At 47.5% G+C, this 15,493-nt stretch overlaps 1 protein-coding gene across 6 annotated transcripts in view; it reads left to right on the top strand.

Moving 5' to 3' along the window:
* The window catches only part of LOC144817774 (CD209 antigen-like protein C), a 794,201-nt gene that overhangs the window by 640,397 nt on the left and 138,311 nt on the right, over positions 1–15,493 (top strand). For all 6 annotated transcript variants that reach the window (XM_078674574.1, XM_078674576.1, XM_078674579.1 and 3 more), the window contains 2 exons: positions 2,738–2,889; positions 3,315–3,424. In XM_078674574.1, the coding sequence (XP_078530700.1) occupies positions 2,738–2,889; positions 3,315–3,424 (262 nt within the window). The remainder of the gene's footprint in view (positions 1–2,737; positions 2,890–3,314; positions 3,425–15,493) is intronic.

Here is a 15,493-nt window from a genome sequence, read left to right as displayed (position 1 = left end):
CACCGTTTGGCCTTCAAAATTTGTTGAACTCCTTGAACGTCTATTCGAAGGATCATTTTTTAATCCCCAATCTATCAAAGACTAAAGTGGTAGCGTTCTGAGGCCGGAAGAAAAGTGCTAAATATAGCTGGTACCTTAATGGGAAAAGAGTAGAGGAAGTAAATGAATATACCTACCTTGGGAGGATTTTTTCAAAGAACATACAAAATTCCAAACAAATCAACAATCTAAAGAAAAAATCTGAGATACATGCAGGGGCGCTTTCTCGATTGTATACGGCCACAGGAAACAGGCATTTCTCCTCACTACTCAAAGTGTACAAAGTAAAAATACCCGCGGTACTGTCTTATGCTACTGAACACTTACCAATGAAACAATGGTCTTTCTTGGATATAACTGAGGGAAAGATTTTGAAAAGACTATTAAAGGTTGCTACATCAACATCTGTACAGGCACTCAGACTGGAATTTGCCTTAACAAGCTCGTATGCCACAGCTGTGGCAAATATTATCCGATGGGCCTATAACATCTTGCATGCAAAAGAAGGAACACTGAGATTCTTGTTAAAGAATGAGATATTTGAATCTGAATCTCAATATCTTACCTTCTCCAAGAATATGTCTGAGGCATTCAAATTAGCTTGCCTGACTAAAGTTATCTTGTCATCTTGGACAAAATCGCAGTTAAAACTTTTTTTGAAATGCTTTACTCCGAGATTAAGTTACGATCTTGATCTAGTCTATTGTAGTAAACTGTCTACATATAAAATTTTTACACAATCACTGGAATATAAGCAATCTCGGCCATATTTGGGGCTCTGCCTAACACACGGAGCTAGAAGGTCCATAATTATGTTGCGTTTAGGCATCTTACCGGTCTCTGCCTTTACATCTAAATGGTCACCAGGAGACTCCCCTATATGTAATCTGTGTTTTGGTGGAGTTCAAGATATAGTGCACATCTTAATTGTTTGCCCACATGTAAGTGTAGTTGAAGCACGGAAAAGATATGTAGGGCCGATATATCAGAAATATAACATTTCTACAGTTAATAGTTTGCTATTATTATGTAAACAACCGACAGATGAATGGGTTTGTTATAAATTCTATAAATTTTTGAAATCTTTTTTAATATTATATTGATGTGTATATTGATACTTTGTAAAATGTTTTTAAAGATTTGTGGTCCTCAGTCGAGTACCAGATCAAATAAAAACTTTTTGACTTTGACTTTGACTTGTATAAATCTTCAACTTTCTTCACGAAGAAAGTAGCCAGGTCCTCACAGTGTGAGTTAGAGGTGATAGTGTTACCAGATTCTGCTGATGGAGATGTCAGGTCCTTCAGTAGCGAGAATATGGTTTTGCTCCGATTCGTGCTGGTCGAGATCAAACTGAGTAGTGAGCTGCTCTTGTTTTACGAATTAGCTTATGGTATGAGTTAATAGCAGTTCTATATAGTGATTTAGCTTGTGTATCATATGTTTTCCTCCAGGATCTTTCCAGAGTTAAAAAAAAAAAAATTGCCAGCGTAAGTTCTACATTGAACCACGCGTTGGCTCGGGTCCTTTGGCGGAAGTGAGTTTGGTAGGAATACATGTGTCTAGTGCTTGGATAATCCATTTTTGAAAGAGGGCATCAGCCACGTCCACATTGTTGGATTATAGCAGAGGTTTTGCTCTTAGAGCTGAACTTAGATCTGCTTCCTTAACTTTGTGCCATGTTCGTACATGCCATGAGCACTGCGGCATCCGCGTGAGGTAGTGTGGGTAGTGGTTTTTCTTTATCTTTAATTATGTGTGGCTAGTGGTTTTTCTTTAATTATGGCAACATAAGGGGTGACACTAGAGAAGTATAAAGAACATTCATAAAAGGATAATGCCTCACTCCACGATGTATGTCTCTATCTCCTGAAACTTCCTCTTAAGAGTTACTGCGTACTCGAACCTTCACATCACTGTGCAGGTAGGCAAGGAAATGGACCAAAACTGGATCCAAGTCCCGGGCAATAAGTAGATACCACAGATTGACCCAGTACACACAGTCAAAAGCTGACGATAAGTCCATGAACGCTAGATAGACAGGGGAATACTTGCCACAGTATATGTGACTAAGATCAAATTCAGGTTAAGACACTGCTCGATAGTTCCAATTTTACGCCTGAACTCAACTTGACACTGGTGTAGCACGGATTTATTTTGCACCCAATCAATGATCCTGTTATATATTATTGTGCCCATGATTTTTACAGTGGTGTCGAAAAGAGAGATTGGACGATAACAGGCAGGAATGAGCGATCCCCTTTTTAAAAAATCGGCACTATGATAGAGATACTCCATGTGTCAGGGAGAGGGGAAAAGGCAAGGCTGTTAAAAACGTTTGTGAGAGGAGGAGCCCAAAATGTTGCATTATCTTTTAGTAAGTCAACAGGGACACCGTCAGGACCCGGTTTCAATTAATTACAGGCACATTTTTGTCACAAGCAGAAACTGGACACCACAGTCCACTGTATTTTTGTGTGTTGTACACACATATAGAGAACTTCATGTTTTCATGTATTTTCCTTTATAACTAGCATCATTTCCTGGTAGTCAAAACTCCCACTAAATTCCTACAGTAGTGCAAAACTAGCAATGCTAGAAAAGGGAGGTCAGATCGTGGTACAAATGTATCCTTACTTGCAAGTGGGTAATCTCTGCTATTCTTTAATAACGTCATAACAATCTTCTTCCCTTCCAGAGGATACAGTTTCTAGGCTTCAAACTGGATGGAAGATAAATGGTAGAAATATATATTACTTTTCAACGGGAAAAAAAAATTGGACAGACGCAGAAGAGTTCTGTGTATTTCATGACTCCCATCTTGCTTCCATTACAACCTCAGAAGAGCAGGTGAGATATTTTAGTGTAAAATATATTTTCATGCAGCAGTGCTGCTGGACGTACTGTTTTATAGATACCATTTCACAATACTGTCAATGGAATGCATTCTTTGTATCAATCGACATGTGAAGAAAACCAGATGCTCTCCTGAAGAAGCCAACACACAAGGGTTGGAACAGTACATTAAGAACTTTTCATAATGAATGGTTTGGAATACAAACAGTGTCCATTAAATAGCATTTGTAAATGCAGGGTTTAAGCAAGTTACTTCTGACTTACTGTCCAATTTCAAAAAGTACTCTTTACCTAATCTAGGAAGAAGGTTTTTCGAATATGGTGCACAATTTTAAGAATATGAATACAAAATATGTGTTAGGTTCTCATATACCATAGTTTGGATTGTGCAGTAGAACTGAAAGACCTTTGTTTTCCAGAGCTTTATCAAAGACACAATGGGTCGAGGTGCAGTGTGGATTGGACTTACAGATGAAGGATCAGAAGGAAAATGGCGCTTTGTGGATGGCTCCAAGTACGGAGATCCATTGTATGTATATCCAGTTATCTTCGTCCTTTTCTTATCTGTATATATCAATCACATACTATTGATGACATGAAGAATAATACATAAGTCTCTATCCATGAAAATATTGTTACACCAATATTCAGTAATACGGTTTATTAAAGTTAGACGTGAAGGAAACCAGGAAATCAGAAACTGCAGTAGGAGGGAATGTTACTATAGCATAATTGCATTTACTGATACCTATTGATTGTTATTTTTTTTTTAGTTTTTTTTCTATAGCTCTCACTTAAGCAAAACGAGTTTTAGGGGGGTAAATATCTATATGTATATAAAGAAAATGCAATTAGGTTATAATTTTGGGCCGTGTTTGATCAAAATGCATACGATATATATCTTTCTAAAGTGTATTTTTCAATTTTAAATTACATGTATATATATTTTCATCATATGTCGTACAGTTAGGGTTTTGGTTTACAGTGCAGTGTACAACACATATTTACTGTTTAACAGTTTGGTACCTCTTGTGTACCATGACATAATTTTCTAATGTCACTGTGTCATTCCATTTACAGTACATTTCTAGAACAATATTAGTATCATGGTCGAATAATGCCTTTAAGAAGTAGGAAACAGTAGGTCAGATCGGAGATCAGGAGTTCAGATATTTTCTAGCAACATGGTCACTCGAGATGACATAGCTGACTTTCAGTGAGTGTGGATTTTAATTACAATTCACTCAAATTGATGGTGCTTGCAATAAAAACGTATTTATTTTAAATTTTATTTTATCTATCAGTACGTGATTCTGGAAAAGGATTTGAACATTAAAAAAATAGGGATCACTACATTAGTCCTGACAGTTCTAGAGTGCAAGACCATCAATAGCAAGATGTGAATAGGAAATCGAATCATAAGCACATAAAGGCACTTTCAAGAGCTCTTTCAAAGCTTTCATAACTGGACACTCATACAGGTTGAGAAGCAGGGATTAGGCATTTATTGTCAGAATAAAATTGCTACAGGTTGCAGCTGGACACAGATAGCCTTAAACTAATCATGTTAAATTATTCTTAATTCATGTCTTTGTTTTGCACCTGGAAACAATTTTTCCTGCCTGGCTTCACTAGCATCAAGTAGTTGAATTTTTGCCTAAACAAGCATAGTAAAAGATGCTTCTCCTAGTATTCAAAACTGCACTAGCTACCAACTTTCTTCTGCATGTTGTAACCAGGCCTGATGCGCCCGAAACGCTCGGATCCTTTGAACTACTTAGTCACCTTCTTTGTAATGTCCTTTCTTAACCATCTCAAAGCCACCCCCTTTGCCGACACGACTTTAAATCCAATCAACTGAACCTCTAAAGGTGATGTCCATAAACCTCAGTCGCTCTTCCTTCACTACCCAGCTGTGTCTGACTCAACTAACACTAAGCATGTTTTGTTGAATCAACATTTCTCAGATTCCATATTTAGTATCAACAGTATGTAGGAAGTCATCCTTCCCATTTGTTTGACTGATGCTGGTGGTTACCGACTCTGAAAGTGCCCTGGGCTCGGTTAACCATGCCCAGGGTCGGTGCTCTGCCCCCTAAAGGTATATGGTAATTGGCAAGAAGTGATAATTGCAGAGGATGGTCACTTTATCCCCTTTGTCAGCCCAGAAAGAAAATAAACATGGGAGAGCTTGGAGCTTCTCACAACACTGCCCGGAATGAAGGACTGCCCTGTGGGACCCTTGGACTGCACCACAGAATGCTTGCACACACAAAGACTGTACCTGCTGCACTCTAAAGGCACCACAAAGAAAGGATTGTGTCTGACTTAGCGGAAAAGGAGTGGACTCCCTGATAATCAATAGGTATAACAGAGCTAGAAGAAGTCAGCTGCAAGTTCAAAAAGAGGATCACCCTGGCTGAGAAGTGGTAATTGGAGTTTTCCTGGACTGTGCAGGTGTATTATGGCAAATTGAGTCCGAGCCCCCAAGAGACAATCCAGAGACTCTGAACCCTTGGTTGGTCCCACTGGACATTTATCTCCCCAAGAGAACAAACAAGGAACATTTCTACAAATTAAGTTAAATAGCTCTAGGAGGAGACCGGCTCCACATCGAGAGTCAAGTCAACATTGTCGGCTTGTTAATCGGCCTGACCGCACACTTTTGTACTGCTGAAAGTGCCAGAGCTTGTTGAAGTTGAGGGCAAAGACTTCTAGAGGCTCCAGAAGGTATCGCACTGCAGCAAGCCATTGTCAAATAGAACTCAGAGGAACACTTTACATTGAAAGGAAAGTGTTGTAATCTGGGTGTAAAAACCTTACTATGTCATGGAATGTAGTGATGCATGTTATTCAATGAATGGCTCATTCCAGAGCTAAACATCCTGCCGGACAGTTGGTGGTGTACTCCTAAGCTGTGTTTCTTGATTAAATATCTATAACTACCAATACAGATCTTGGACTCATCTTTACAACAGAAAGCTCCAAAAAAAAGACTAAGTCAGAAGGTAAACTTGTGACTAGGACTTAGCGCTCAACCTATCCGAGCCATACTTTATCTCGGTTGGCCTAAAATTTTAACTTTGTCTTGGTCCAGTATGATCAGAACGCTGCGATTGTGGGTTTAAGCTTTTTGGCACCAGAATGATTTTTTTTAATTTGATCATTGAAAAAATTCCCATCGCCGGTTCCTTACATTGAATTTTTATCGCTTTGGTGTCCTTTTAAAGATAAACATGTTCTTTATTGTTTATAAATTTGTGTTGAATTTTTAGTGTAATGTGTCTTTTACTTATTTACTGTTTTGGTGATATTAAATGTGTTGTGATGTATGACAAGTAGCAGAGGAGTATCTTTGAATATTATTCATTAGACTTAGTTGCAGGATAGTATTCCAGTACCGCAGCCCCACCAGGAACAGCCTGCCTGCTGCTCAGCCTATCTTCAACTGTGGCACCTCACCACTCAGCCACCCAATCATTCCACTCATCTCCATCCCACTGACATTTCACTCAGAACACTCACACGTGGGAAAATTCACATATAAACAGGGAGGGGACTAAGGGCCAGGACAGGTGAGGGCAAAGGTCAGTAGCAGGAAAGTGGAGAAGAGTAGAGCAAAGAGGGGTAGGGCGTAGGGGGAGGAGGGAAATAAGGTCAGAAGAGATGCAGGAGGGTTTGTTGCGGCCATCATTTTAGACGTTTTCTTTTATGAAGTTACATCAGTTACAAGACCATAGTAAGGTATAGTAAACAAAATCAATGTTGTATGAGTTCGTAGGAGGGGGGAGGAGCCATAGCAGGGAGACGTCATGGCCGGGCCTCTGTAGATCCCTGTGTAAGCATTGATGCGGTAGTTGGTCTCGGCCATGATGAAGCCCTGCTCATGGGAAGCAGCAGACAGCTCGGACCCCTGGATGCCGTTTAGATGCAGAGACATGTGAGGTAAAAGAAGCGGGATTTTATCTTTCTCTCTGCGGCGCAGTGTCGGGTCGCTCCTCGTGTCTGGATCACCGGGTGATGATGGACCGTGCTATCGGTTGTCTCAGAGGCTTGGAGGGAGGAAGGGCTCCCAATCATCAGTCCGGCCCTGAGCGCTCCCGCGGGCATCGTATCAATTCACGCTGTTCCATTGCGGGGTGCCAGCTATTACACCGTCACTCCGGGGGGAGCGCTCCACTATGTGGACTTCCTTGCAGGAATCCCACAGTCAATCTCAGGCTCGGCTGTTCAGAAGCGGGCTTCAGTGGTTAGTTGTCGCCATCTTGTTTCTGGAGCCGCAGCCGATAAAGGTTGTATTCCGCTGGGGATGGGCACCGGATTAGGACTCAACATCCAGCGCTAGATGCGCCTAACATTTAGACACATGAACAACTGTTTTGCTAAGGACTAAATGTGAGGACTAAAATCCAGATTTGTGCATTTGCAAAGTGCACGTTCAGCCCTGACGGGGCAACACGGCGCTGAATAGCAGATGAATATTGCTACCCAACTCAATGGGACACATTTAATCGACCTCAGATGGATGAAAGGCTGAGAAGACCCGCTGGGAGCGGAATCCGTGACCATGAGGCCGAACACAGGCCCCTGCAGTGGGTGCAGTAGTCCACTGTGCCACCAGACCCGGCGTCCCGTAAACCGCTCCTACTCCCTGCACCAGGCGGTTGTTCTGTCCATTCTTGGTTTCTATCTCCATGGCACTACTAAGTCACGGATCGTCTCTTCTGCCTAATATTATTCTCTATACGTGTACCACTGTTTACTGTTTATTGTATTTTCACAATTGCTGTGTACATTTCATTTTTGTCCTCTCTTCCAACCTATTGTAAAGCGCTCTGATATCCTTCGGGATCTGGTTTGCGCTATATAAAACTTTATAAATAAATAAATGAAGCAGGCCCGCTACCACCAGAAAAGAAGAAGGAAACCAAAAACCAAAGTGAGGACAGTTCCCCCAGATCCTCACCTGACAGCGGCAAAAACGGTACAGCACAGGTCACGGCGCATACACCAGGGAGACATCCTACAAGAGAACTTCCCAGAAGTACAGGAGGATGAGCGCCATAGCCGAGACACAAACCAGGATGCCCAGCTCCGAGGCCGGCCGCGCAAGTCAGAAGGATACAACCTCACTCCTGAGAAAAGTGAAGCGCGCATGCGTGTGAGCAAGAAACCACACCAAAACCACACACAACCAAAAACCATGGATTGAAGGTGACCGCACTACCACACACAAAGGAAGGCAAAGAAATAAACCTTAGCAAGACCCACAAGAAGGACCAGAGACACAGTGAGATACATGTCAGGCCACAAGTCGCATGTGCATTTGCAAAGTGGTATAGAATGCAGCTCCGCGCGGGAGAGAGCCCGACAGAGGCAATGGAAGAAGTGAGTGGCCCCTGGCTGAACACGCGCCCGCATGGACCGAGAGAGGGCCTTTCGCGGAAAATGGAGGCACGACAGAGGCAGGAGGAACCAGCACACCGAGCCCAACAGCCGTCCGCCCAAGGAACAGAGCCAACAGCACGCCTATACCAGCACAGCGACAGAAACAAGCCCCAGAGAGAGAAAAAACAGTACGGGACGGACCACAACGCTGCCGAAAGGGGCACCCTGCCCCAAGAAGACTCTCAGGAGAGGCCCGGGGTGGAAGCCAGCGAAAAGCAGGAAAGCCAGAGGGGCTCCGAGGAGCCAATAGAGACACAGCCCGCAGGAGCAGTAGGAAAGCCCCACACGTGAAGACTGCTAGAGCCGCGCACCACCGCCGCCGCCCACCGCAATGCCCTGAAAGGCAGGTGGGAGGCGAGAGCAGCATAAGCGGGGTACCCAGTGAGGCATAATACAGCCGCCGCCAGCCGAAGCGCACTAAGCAGAAACCGCATAGAACCGCCGCTGCCCGCCGGAGCCTTCGACAGGAAGGCGGGCGGCAATGCCGCGCTGAAAACAACTGAAAGCAGAGCACAGAAGGCCAGCGTGAACTAGTGGCGAGCGGAACCTGCAACCTTCTGAATGTTGAAAAGGATCCACAGCCAGCACTCAACATATGGAGCTTAGCCTGTACACCCATCTGTAAGGGAAAAAGAAAGCTGAGCCGTCGCCTGCCGCAGCGCCATGAAAGGCAGGCGGGCGGCAACAAACCAGGCACAGAATAAAGGGCACAGCGGAGGCACGGCAGAGCGCCGGCCTACGGCCCAAACAGTACCCCGGCCACCCCCCCCTTGGAAAACCCAAGGCCCGCTGAAGCAGAGCCTAACGAGTTAATATAGAACACACCGGGGGAAAGGGTGGAAAAACGAGCCCAAGATCCTAGGGTCCGCTAGGGCAGGACCTCCAACCCAAGACCCACGTACCTGCTACTGCAGGCACCACTTATTTTATACTTATCTGGAGAGACGTGAGCAGAACTAAAAAAACAGGCTTTGGGGTTGGGCTGGCCTGCCTCTTATAGTGGTCATGGAGTGTAAGGGGTCGGCCATATGGGAAAGGGATGGGAGGCCGACTTTTTTTGCTTTGGAGGGTTCTGGCGTGGAGCTGAAGCTCACTTTGTTAGTCATGTGGCGAGGAAGACTAACGAGGAGGTAATACATTACAACAATGGAGTTCCACCGAGAAGTTCCCAGGCAGTACACATTGAAAAAGTGGAAAATACTTGGAAAGAAAAGGAAAGACAGCGGTCCCATCCTTTTGGTTAGTCGACACAGTCTGTGGTCCTGCTAGAGTGTGAACATGCATTTCATTGTAGGCGAATGTACCAATGATGGGGGTACATCGAAGCAAACCGGACCGGGTGGCTGCAGGTGGGAGAGTGCTGGAAAGCGTCCTTTGGCAGCTCACAATGCTGCCTAACAGAGACGTCACAAAAGTCCCTGCACAATCTCTGCGCAACTCCCTGGAGCAGGAAGGATGCACGCTCTCAAAACAGCTCGAACATCTGATTTCAAACTGCACTGCAGCAGTTCAACTGCTCATATTCCAGACAGATCTCAGGTTTAAAAAACAAATAATGAATCGTATATGTCTCGCCTCTGATGGCCTGCTCCAGCCGCCTCTACCGAGACCACATTAATAAAAAGAATATTGTGCATTTCCCAGTAGTTGAAACACAAGCAATGTAGACGGCATAAAGAAAAATGCCACTAACACGTTGCAAGCACAGACAAGAGCGAAAGTCGCCACGTTCTTAAAACCCAAACAGCTCGATGGCACGGTTTGCAGAGTTCCCTTTCAGAGCACATGCATCGATGACTGTGCAGCTTGTAAAATGCCTTAATTGTAAAACTGGTTTACTTCAAAACTTCACCCATAACAGTTGACTCAACACTGCAGGCAAATACTGTGGTGGTGTCAGTTCCTTATATCACATAGGTGGCAGTACTGGGGCTCTTGCAAGTTGTTACGGTAGAAGGAAATACAGGGCCTTTAAGCCAATGAAGTACACCAAGGCTGCGGCTGTCAATCAATCAATCAATCAATCAATCAATCAGGTCATTTGTAGGGCGCACTACTCACCCGTAGGGTCTCAAGGCGCTGGGGGGGGGGTGCCGCTACTGCTCGAACAGCCAGGTCTTGAGCTTCTTCCTGAAGGCGAGGTGGTCTTGGGTCAGGCGCAGGTCGGTCGGGAGGGAGTTCCAGGTCTTGGCGGCCAGGTGGGAGAAGGATCTTCCTCCTGTTGTCGCTCTTCGGATGCGGGGGACGGCGGCGAGGGCGTGGTTGGCTGATCTGAGGAGGCGCTTGGGAGTGTAGAAGTTGATCCGGTTGTTGAGGTAGCTCGGGCCTTGGTTGTGTAGGGCTTTGTGCGCGTGGGTGAGGAGACGGAAGGTGATTCTCTTGTTGACCGGGAGCCAGTGTAGATCTCTCAGGTGTCCGGAGATGTGGCTGCGTCGGGGGATGTCGAGGATGAGTCTCGCCGAGGCGTTCTGGATCCGCTGGAGTCTCTTCTGGAGTTTGGCAGTGGTTCCGGCGTAGAGGGCGTTGCCGTAGTCCAGTCGGCTGGTGACGAGGGCCTGGGTGACCGTCTTCCTCGTCTCGGTGGGGATCCACCGGAAGATCTTACGTAGCATGCGCAGGATGTTGAAGCATGACGAGGAGACGGCGTTGACTTGTCCGGTCATGGAGAGGGAGGAGTCCAGGATGAAGCCCAGGTTGCGTGCATGGTCTGTCGGTTTGGGTGCGCTGCCCAGGGCAGGGGGCCACCAGGAGTCGTCCCAGGCGGAGGGCGTGGAGCCCAGGATGAGGACCTCCGTCTTGTCTGAGTTCAGTTTCAGGCGGCTGGTCGTCATCCATTCGGCTACGTCTCTCATCCCTTCGTGCAGGTTGGCTCTGGCGGTGGCGGGGTCGTTGGTCAGGGAGAGGATCAGCTGGGTGTCGTCAGCGTAGGAGATTATGTTGAGGTTGTGTTGGCGTGCGATGGCCGCAAGGGGGCTCATGTAGACGTTGAAGAGGGTGGGGCTGAGCGAGGACCCTTGAGGGACGCCGCAGATGACTTTGTTGGCCTCTGACTTGTACGGTGGTAGGCGGACTCTTTGTGTTCTTCCGTCGAGGAAGGAGGTGATCCATTCCAGTGCCTTCTCCTGGATTCCGATGTTGCTGAGGCGCTGTACTAGGGTGCGGTGGCAGACAGTGTCGAAAGCCGCGGAGAGGTCCAGGAGGATGAGGGCCGCTGTTTCTCCGTTGTCCATCAGAGTTCGAAGGTCGTCGGTGGCGGCGATGAGGGCGGTCTCGGTGCTGTGGTTGGCTCGGAAGCCAGACTGTGAGGGGTCGAGGGATCCATTCGTCTCGAGGAAGGCGGCCAGCTGTTTGTTGACGGTCTTCTCGATGACTTTGGCCGGGAACGGGAGAAGCGAGATGGGACGGTAGTTCTTGAGGTCGGTGGGGTCTGCTGTGGGTTTCTTGAGGAGAGCGCTGAGTTCGGCGTGCTTCCAGCTCTCGGGGAAGGTGGCGGAGTCGAAGGAGGTGTTGATGATGTCCCGCAGGTGGGGTGCGAGGACAGCGTCGGCTTTGTTGAAGACGTGGTGAGGGCAGGGGTCGGTCGGAGATCCGGAATGGATGGAGTTCATGGTGCGGATGGTGTCTTCGGTGCTGATCGGGGTCCAGGTGCGGAGGGTGGTGGTGGGTGGCGTCGTTGCGGTTGTGGCTTGCGTTGGTTGGTTGTTGAAGCTGTTGTGTATGTCCGTGATCTTGTTGTGGAAGTAGGACGCGAGGGAGTTGCAGAGTTCTTGCGACGGGGTGATGTCATTGTTTCCGGCGTTGGGGTTGGATAGCTCTTTCACGATGCTGAAGAGTTCCTTGCAGTTGTGTGCGTTGTTGTCCAGCCGGTCCTTGTATGCATTTTTCTTGGTGGCGCGGATCAGTTGGTGGTGTTTCCGGGTGGCGAGCTTGAGGGTGGTCATGTTGTCCGTCGTTGGTTCCCTTCTCCAGGCTTTCTCGAGGGCTTGACAGTTCTTCTTGGAGCTCTTGAGTTCGTCGGTGAACCATGGTGTTTTTCTGCTGCAGGATCTGCTGGGTGGGGTTCTCAGAGGGGCGAGTTCGTCCGCGCAGTCGTTGATCCATTTCGTGAGGTTGTCGGCGGCCTGGCTGGGGTTCGCTGAGTTGGCGGGAGGGTGCTGGCTCAGGGAAGCGGTGAGCTGGTTGGCTGTGATCTTGTTCCAGCTTCTTCGAGCGACCTGTTGCTGGTGGTGGTGGATCGTCGTTCTTCTGAAGGTGAAGTGGACGCAGCTGTGGTCCGTCCAGTGGAGTCCTGTTGCGTGGCTGAAGGTGACGTCTTTGCTGGATGAGAAGACGGCGTCGAGTGTGTGTCCGGCGAGGTGGGTGGGGGTGGTAACCAGTTGCTTGAGTCCGAGGTTGTCGAGGTTGTCGAGCAGGCTGATGGTGTTGCAGTCGTTGTTGTTCTCCAGGTGGAAGTTGAGGTCCCCCAGGAGGATGTAGTCGGCGGAGGGGAGAGCGTGCGGGCTGACGAAGTCGGCGATGTCCTCGCTGAATCGTGTGCGTGGACCCGGGGGTCGGTAGATCAGGGTGCCTCTGAGGGTGGTCTTCGGGTTGGTGTGGATCTGGAAGTGCAGGTGTTCAGCGGTGGTGAGGGTGTCATCGGTGTTGGTAGTGATGCGGATGGTGTCTCTGTGGATGATGGCGATGCCTCCTCCGGTCTGGTTGTCGCGGTCTCTTCGGGTGATCTTGTAGCCCTCTGGGATGGCGATGGCGATGTCTGGGGCTGAGGAGGCGTTCATCCAGGTCTCGGTGATGAAGGCAACGTCGGGGGCGGTGGTGTCGAGCAGGTTCCAGAGTTCTACGGCGTGTCTGTGGACGGAGCGGGTGTTGAGCAGGATACACTTGAGGTGGGTGCTGCTGGAGTTCGGCTTGGCGGGTGCAGGGAAGGTCCGGATGCAGGTGAACTTGCAGGCGTGGCAGCTGAAGGGTCCGTGGGTGTGCTTCGGGGCGGCTCGGTGACATCCTGGGATGTGGCCGGTCTTGAGTGCGATGAGGTCGGTGGCGCTGTAGGTTCGTCGGGTCGGCTTCCGTCGGTGGGGGCCAGGGGTCCTGGCGCTGGTCGCGGTCCGGTCGCGGACGGGCGCAGACGGGCTTACCTTTGGCGCGCCTTCGGCGCACAATCGGCGCGCCCGCTGCGCGTCAACGCTGCGCGTTCGCACGGTCGCCATTTAAGGCGAAGTGCGCGGGTGGGCGGAGCAGCTGGGAGGCGGGAGCGGGGAGGGAAACAGAAGAGAAAAGGGGCGGGGCTGAAGGCGGTGGCGGGAAGCGGGAGCGGGGGGCGGCGAGGTGGGCAACATGACGAGAGACGGCAGATACAGGAAAACAAGCACAAATTCAGGACAAAAACGGGGGAAAAATGCAGAGACACACGATCAGGGCACAGGAAGAAAAAAGGAACAAGCACAAATTCAGGACAAAAACGGGGGAAAAATACAGTGACACGCGATCAGGGCACAGGAAGAAAAATGAACAAGCACAAATTCAGGACAAAAACGGGGGAAAAATACAGTGACACGCGATCAGGGCACAGGAAGAAAAAGAAACAAGCACAAATTCAGGACAAAAAACGGGGGAAAATACAGTGACACGCGATCAGGGCACAGGAAGAAAAAAGAAACAAGCACAAATTCAGGACAAAAAACGGGGGAAAACCAAGGGGAGCTCTCAGGGCGGCTGCGAGGCCGGCGCTGAGGCAGAGGCAGGCACTGGGGGCACACGCAGCAGCTGGTGGCCGTGCGGCGCGGGGGTGTCCCACAAGTGGCTGTCCGATGTGAAGGACACTGATGGGGCCTCTAAGCCTGCTACTTTAGTCTTAAGGCTTGTTTGTTAGTTTCTGTTTGTTTCTTTAGTTGTTCAATCTTATTTCCAGTGACAGCTTCCAAAAACCCAGTTGTACGTATAGGTCTTTTATTTATTTTATTTATTTATGTGTTTTATAGAGCGCGAACTAGAACCCGTTAGGGTATCAGAGGGCTTTACAGGAAAACATAGCCATGTACAGAATAGGCATAGCATCATCCAGTTACCGATTGAATGAGAGAGGGCAAGCTGCAGGATACATAAGGGAGATAGGGCACATATTTACAGATTAGATATCCAAATACTCAAGATGAGATAACATATTTACAGATTACACTAACCAATATTCGCAACAAGGCCCCAAGTTTCTGATGGGGTGAGCAAGATAATCCAAAAGGACGCTATAGATGGCCATAGATCAGCCCGTAGTGGTGGCAGAGGCAAAGTTTAAAAGTCTGTCTGTCTTCAGATCGTCGCCAACATAATGTTGTGATGTATGACAAGTAGTCGAAGAGAATCTTTGAAGATTATTTATTTGCCTTAGTTGCAGGATGGCATTCAACTACAGCAGCCCCATCAGGAGTAGCCTCACAGCTGCTCAGCCCATCTTCAACTGTCAATGCTTACCACACAGGCATCCAAGCATTCCACTCATCTCCATCCGACCAACATTTCACTCAGATCACTCACACTGGCTGTGAAGCTAGGAGCCCAGGTAACATAGGAGAAGCATTAATACCTAAGCAGCATATCATTTTAAAGATAAATATATTCTATATTGTTTATAAATTGGTGTTGGATTTTTATTGTGCTGTGTCTTTTACTTATTTACTGTTGTGGTGATATTAATGCTTTACACATACTTGTCTCCTAATTTAAGCCTTACTGCTCATGGCCGGGCAACCTAAAGTTGAGCAGAGATTAATGTATTGAGATTTGACGGGACCTAATAGTGATTGTGGTATTATTACTTACTGACGGTGAACACCCTCACTTACTAATAATTTACTACAGTGTACATTTTCTTCTTCTTCTATCATTGATCGATACCTCATCGGTGAGCACTGGAAGTATTGTGTAAATGATTAATAATTATGTGCTGTTTACATAGTGATGACCTCCAGTGGACGGCATGCTAAGGACAAGGAAGCAACAGGGCATGAGAGAGTGCCACACAAATGGTCAATGAGAGACCAAACAAGTTTGGGTACAAATGGCCCAATCAGAAGAGAAGGGCGTCACCAAGAGCATAGCCAAAGGACAACCGGGACAGGCAGTCCCTAGCACTGTCACACCACCAAAAATCAAAGGAAAC

Source organism: Lissotriton helveticus, chromosome 2_1, assembly GCF_964261635.1.
Source record: "Lissotriton helveticus chromosome 2_1, aLisHel1.1, whole genome shotgun sequence".
Classification (NCBI taxonomy): Eukaryota; Metazoa; Chordata; class Amphibia; order Caudata; family Salamandridae; genus Lissotriton; species Lissotriton helveticus.
The sequence above is the reverse complement of the archived record's forward strand: the minus strand, read 5'-3'. Positions and strand labels throughout refer to the sequence as shown.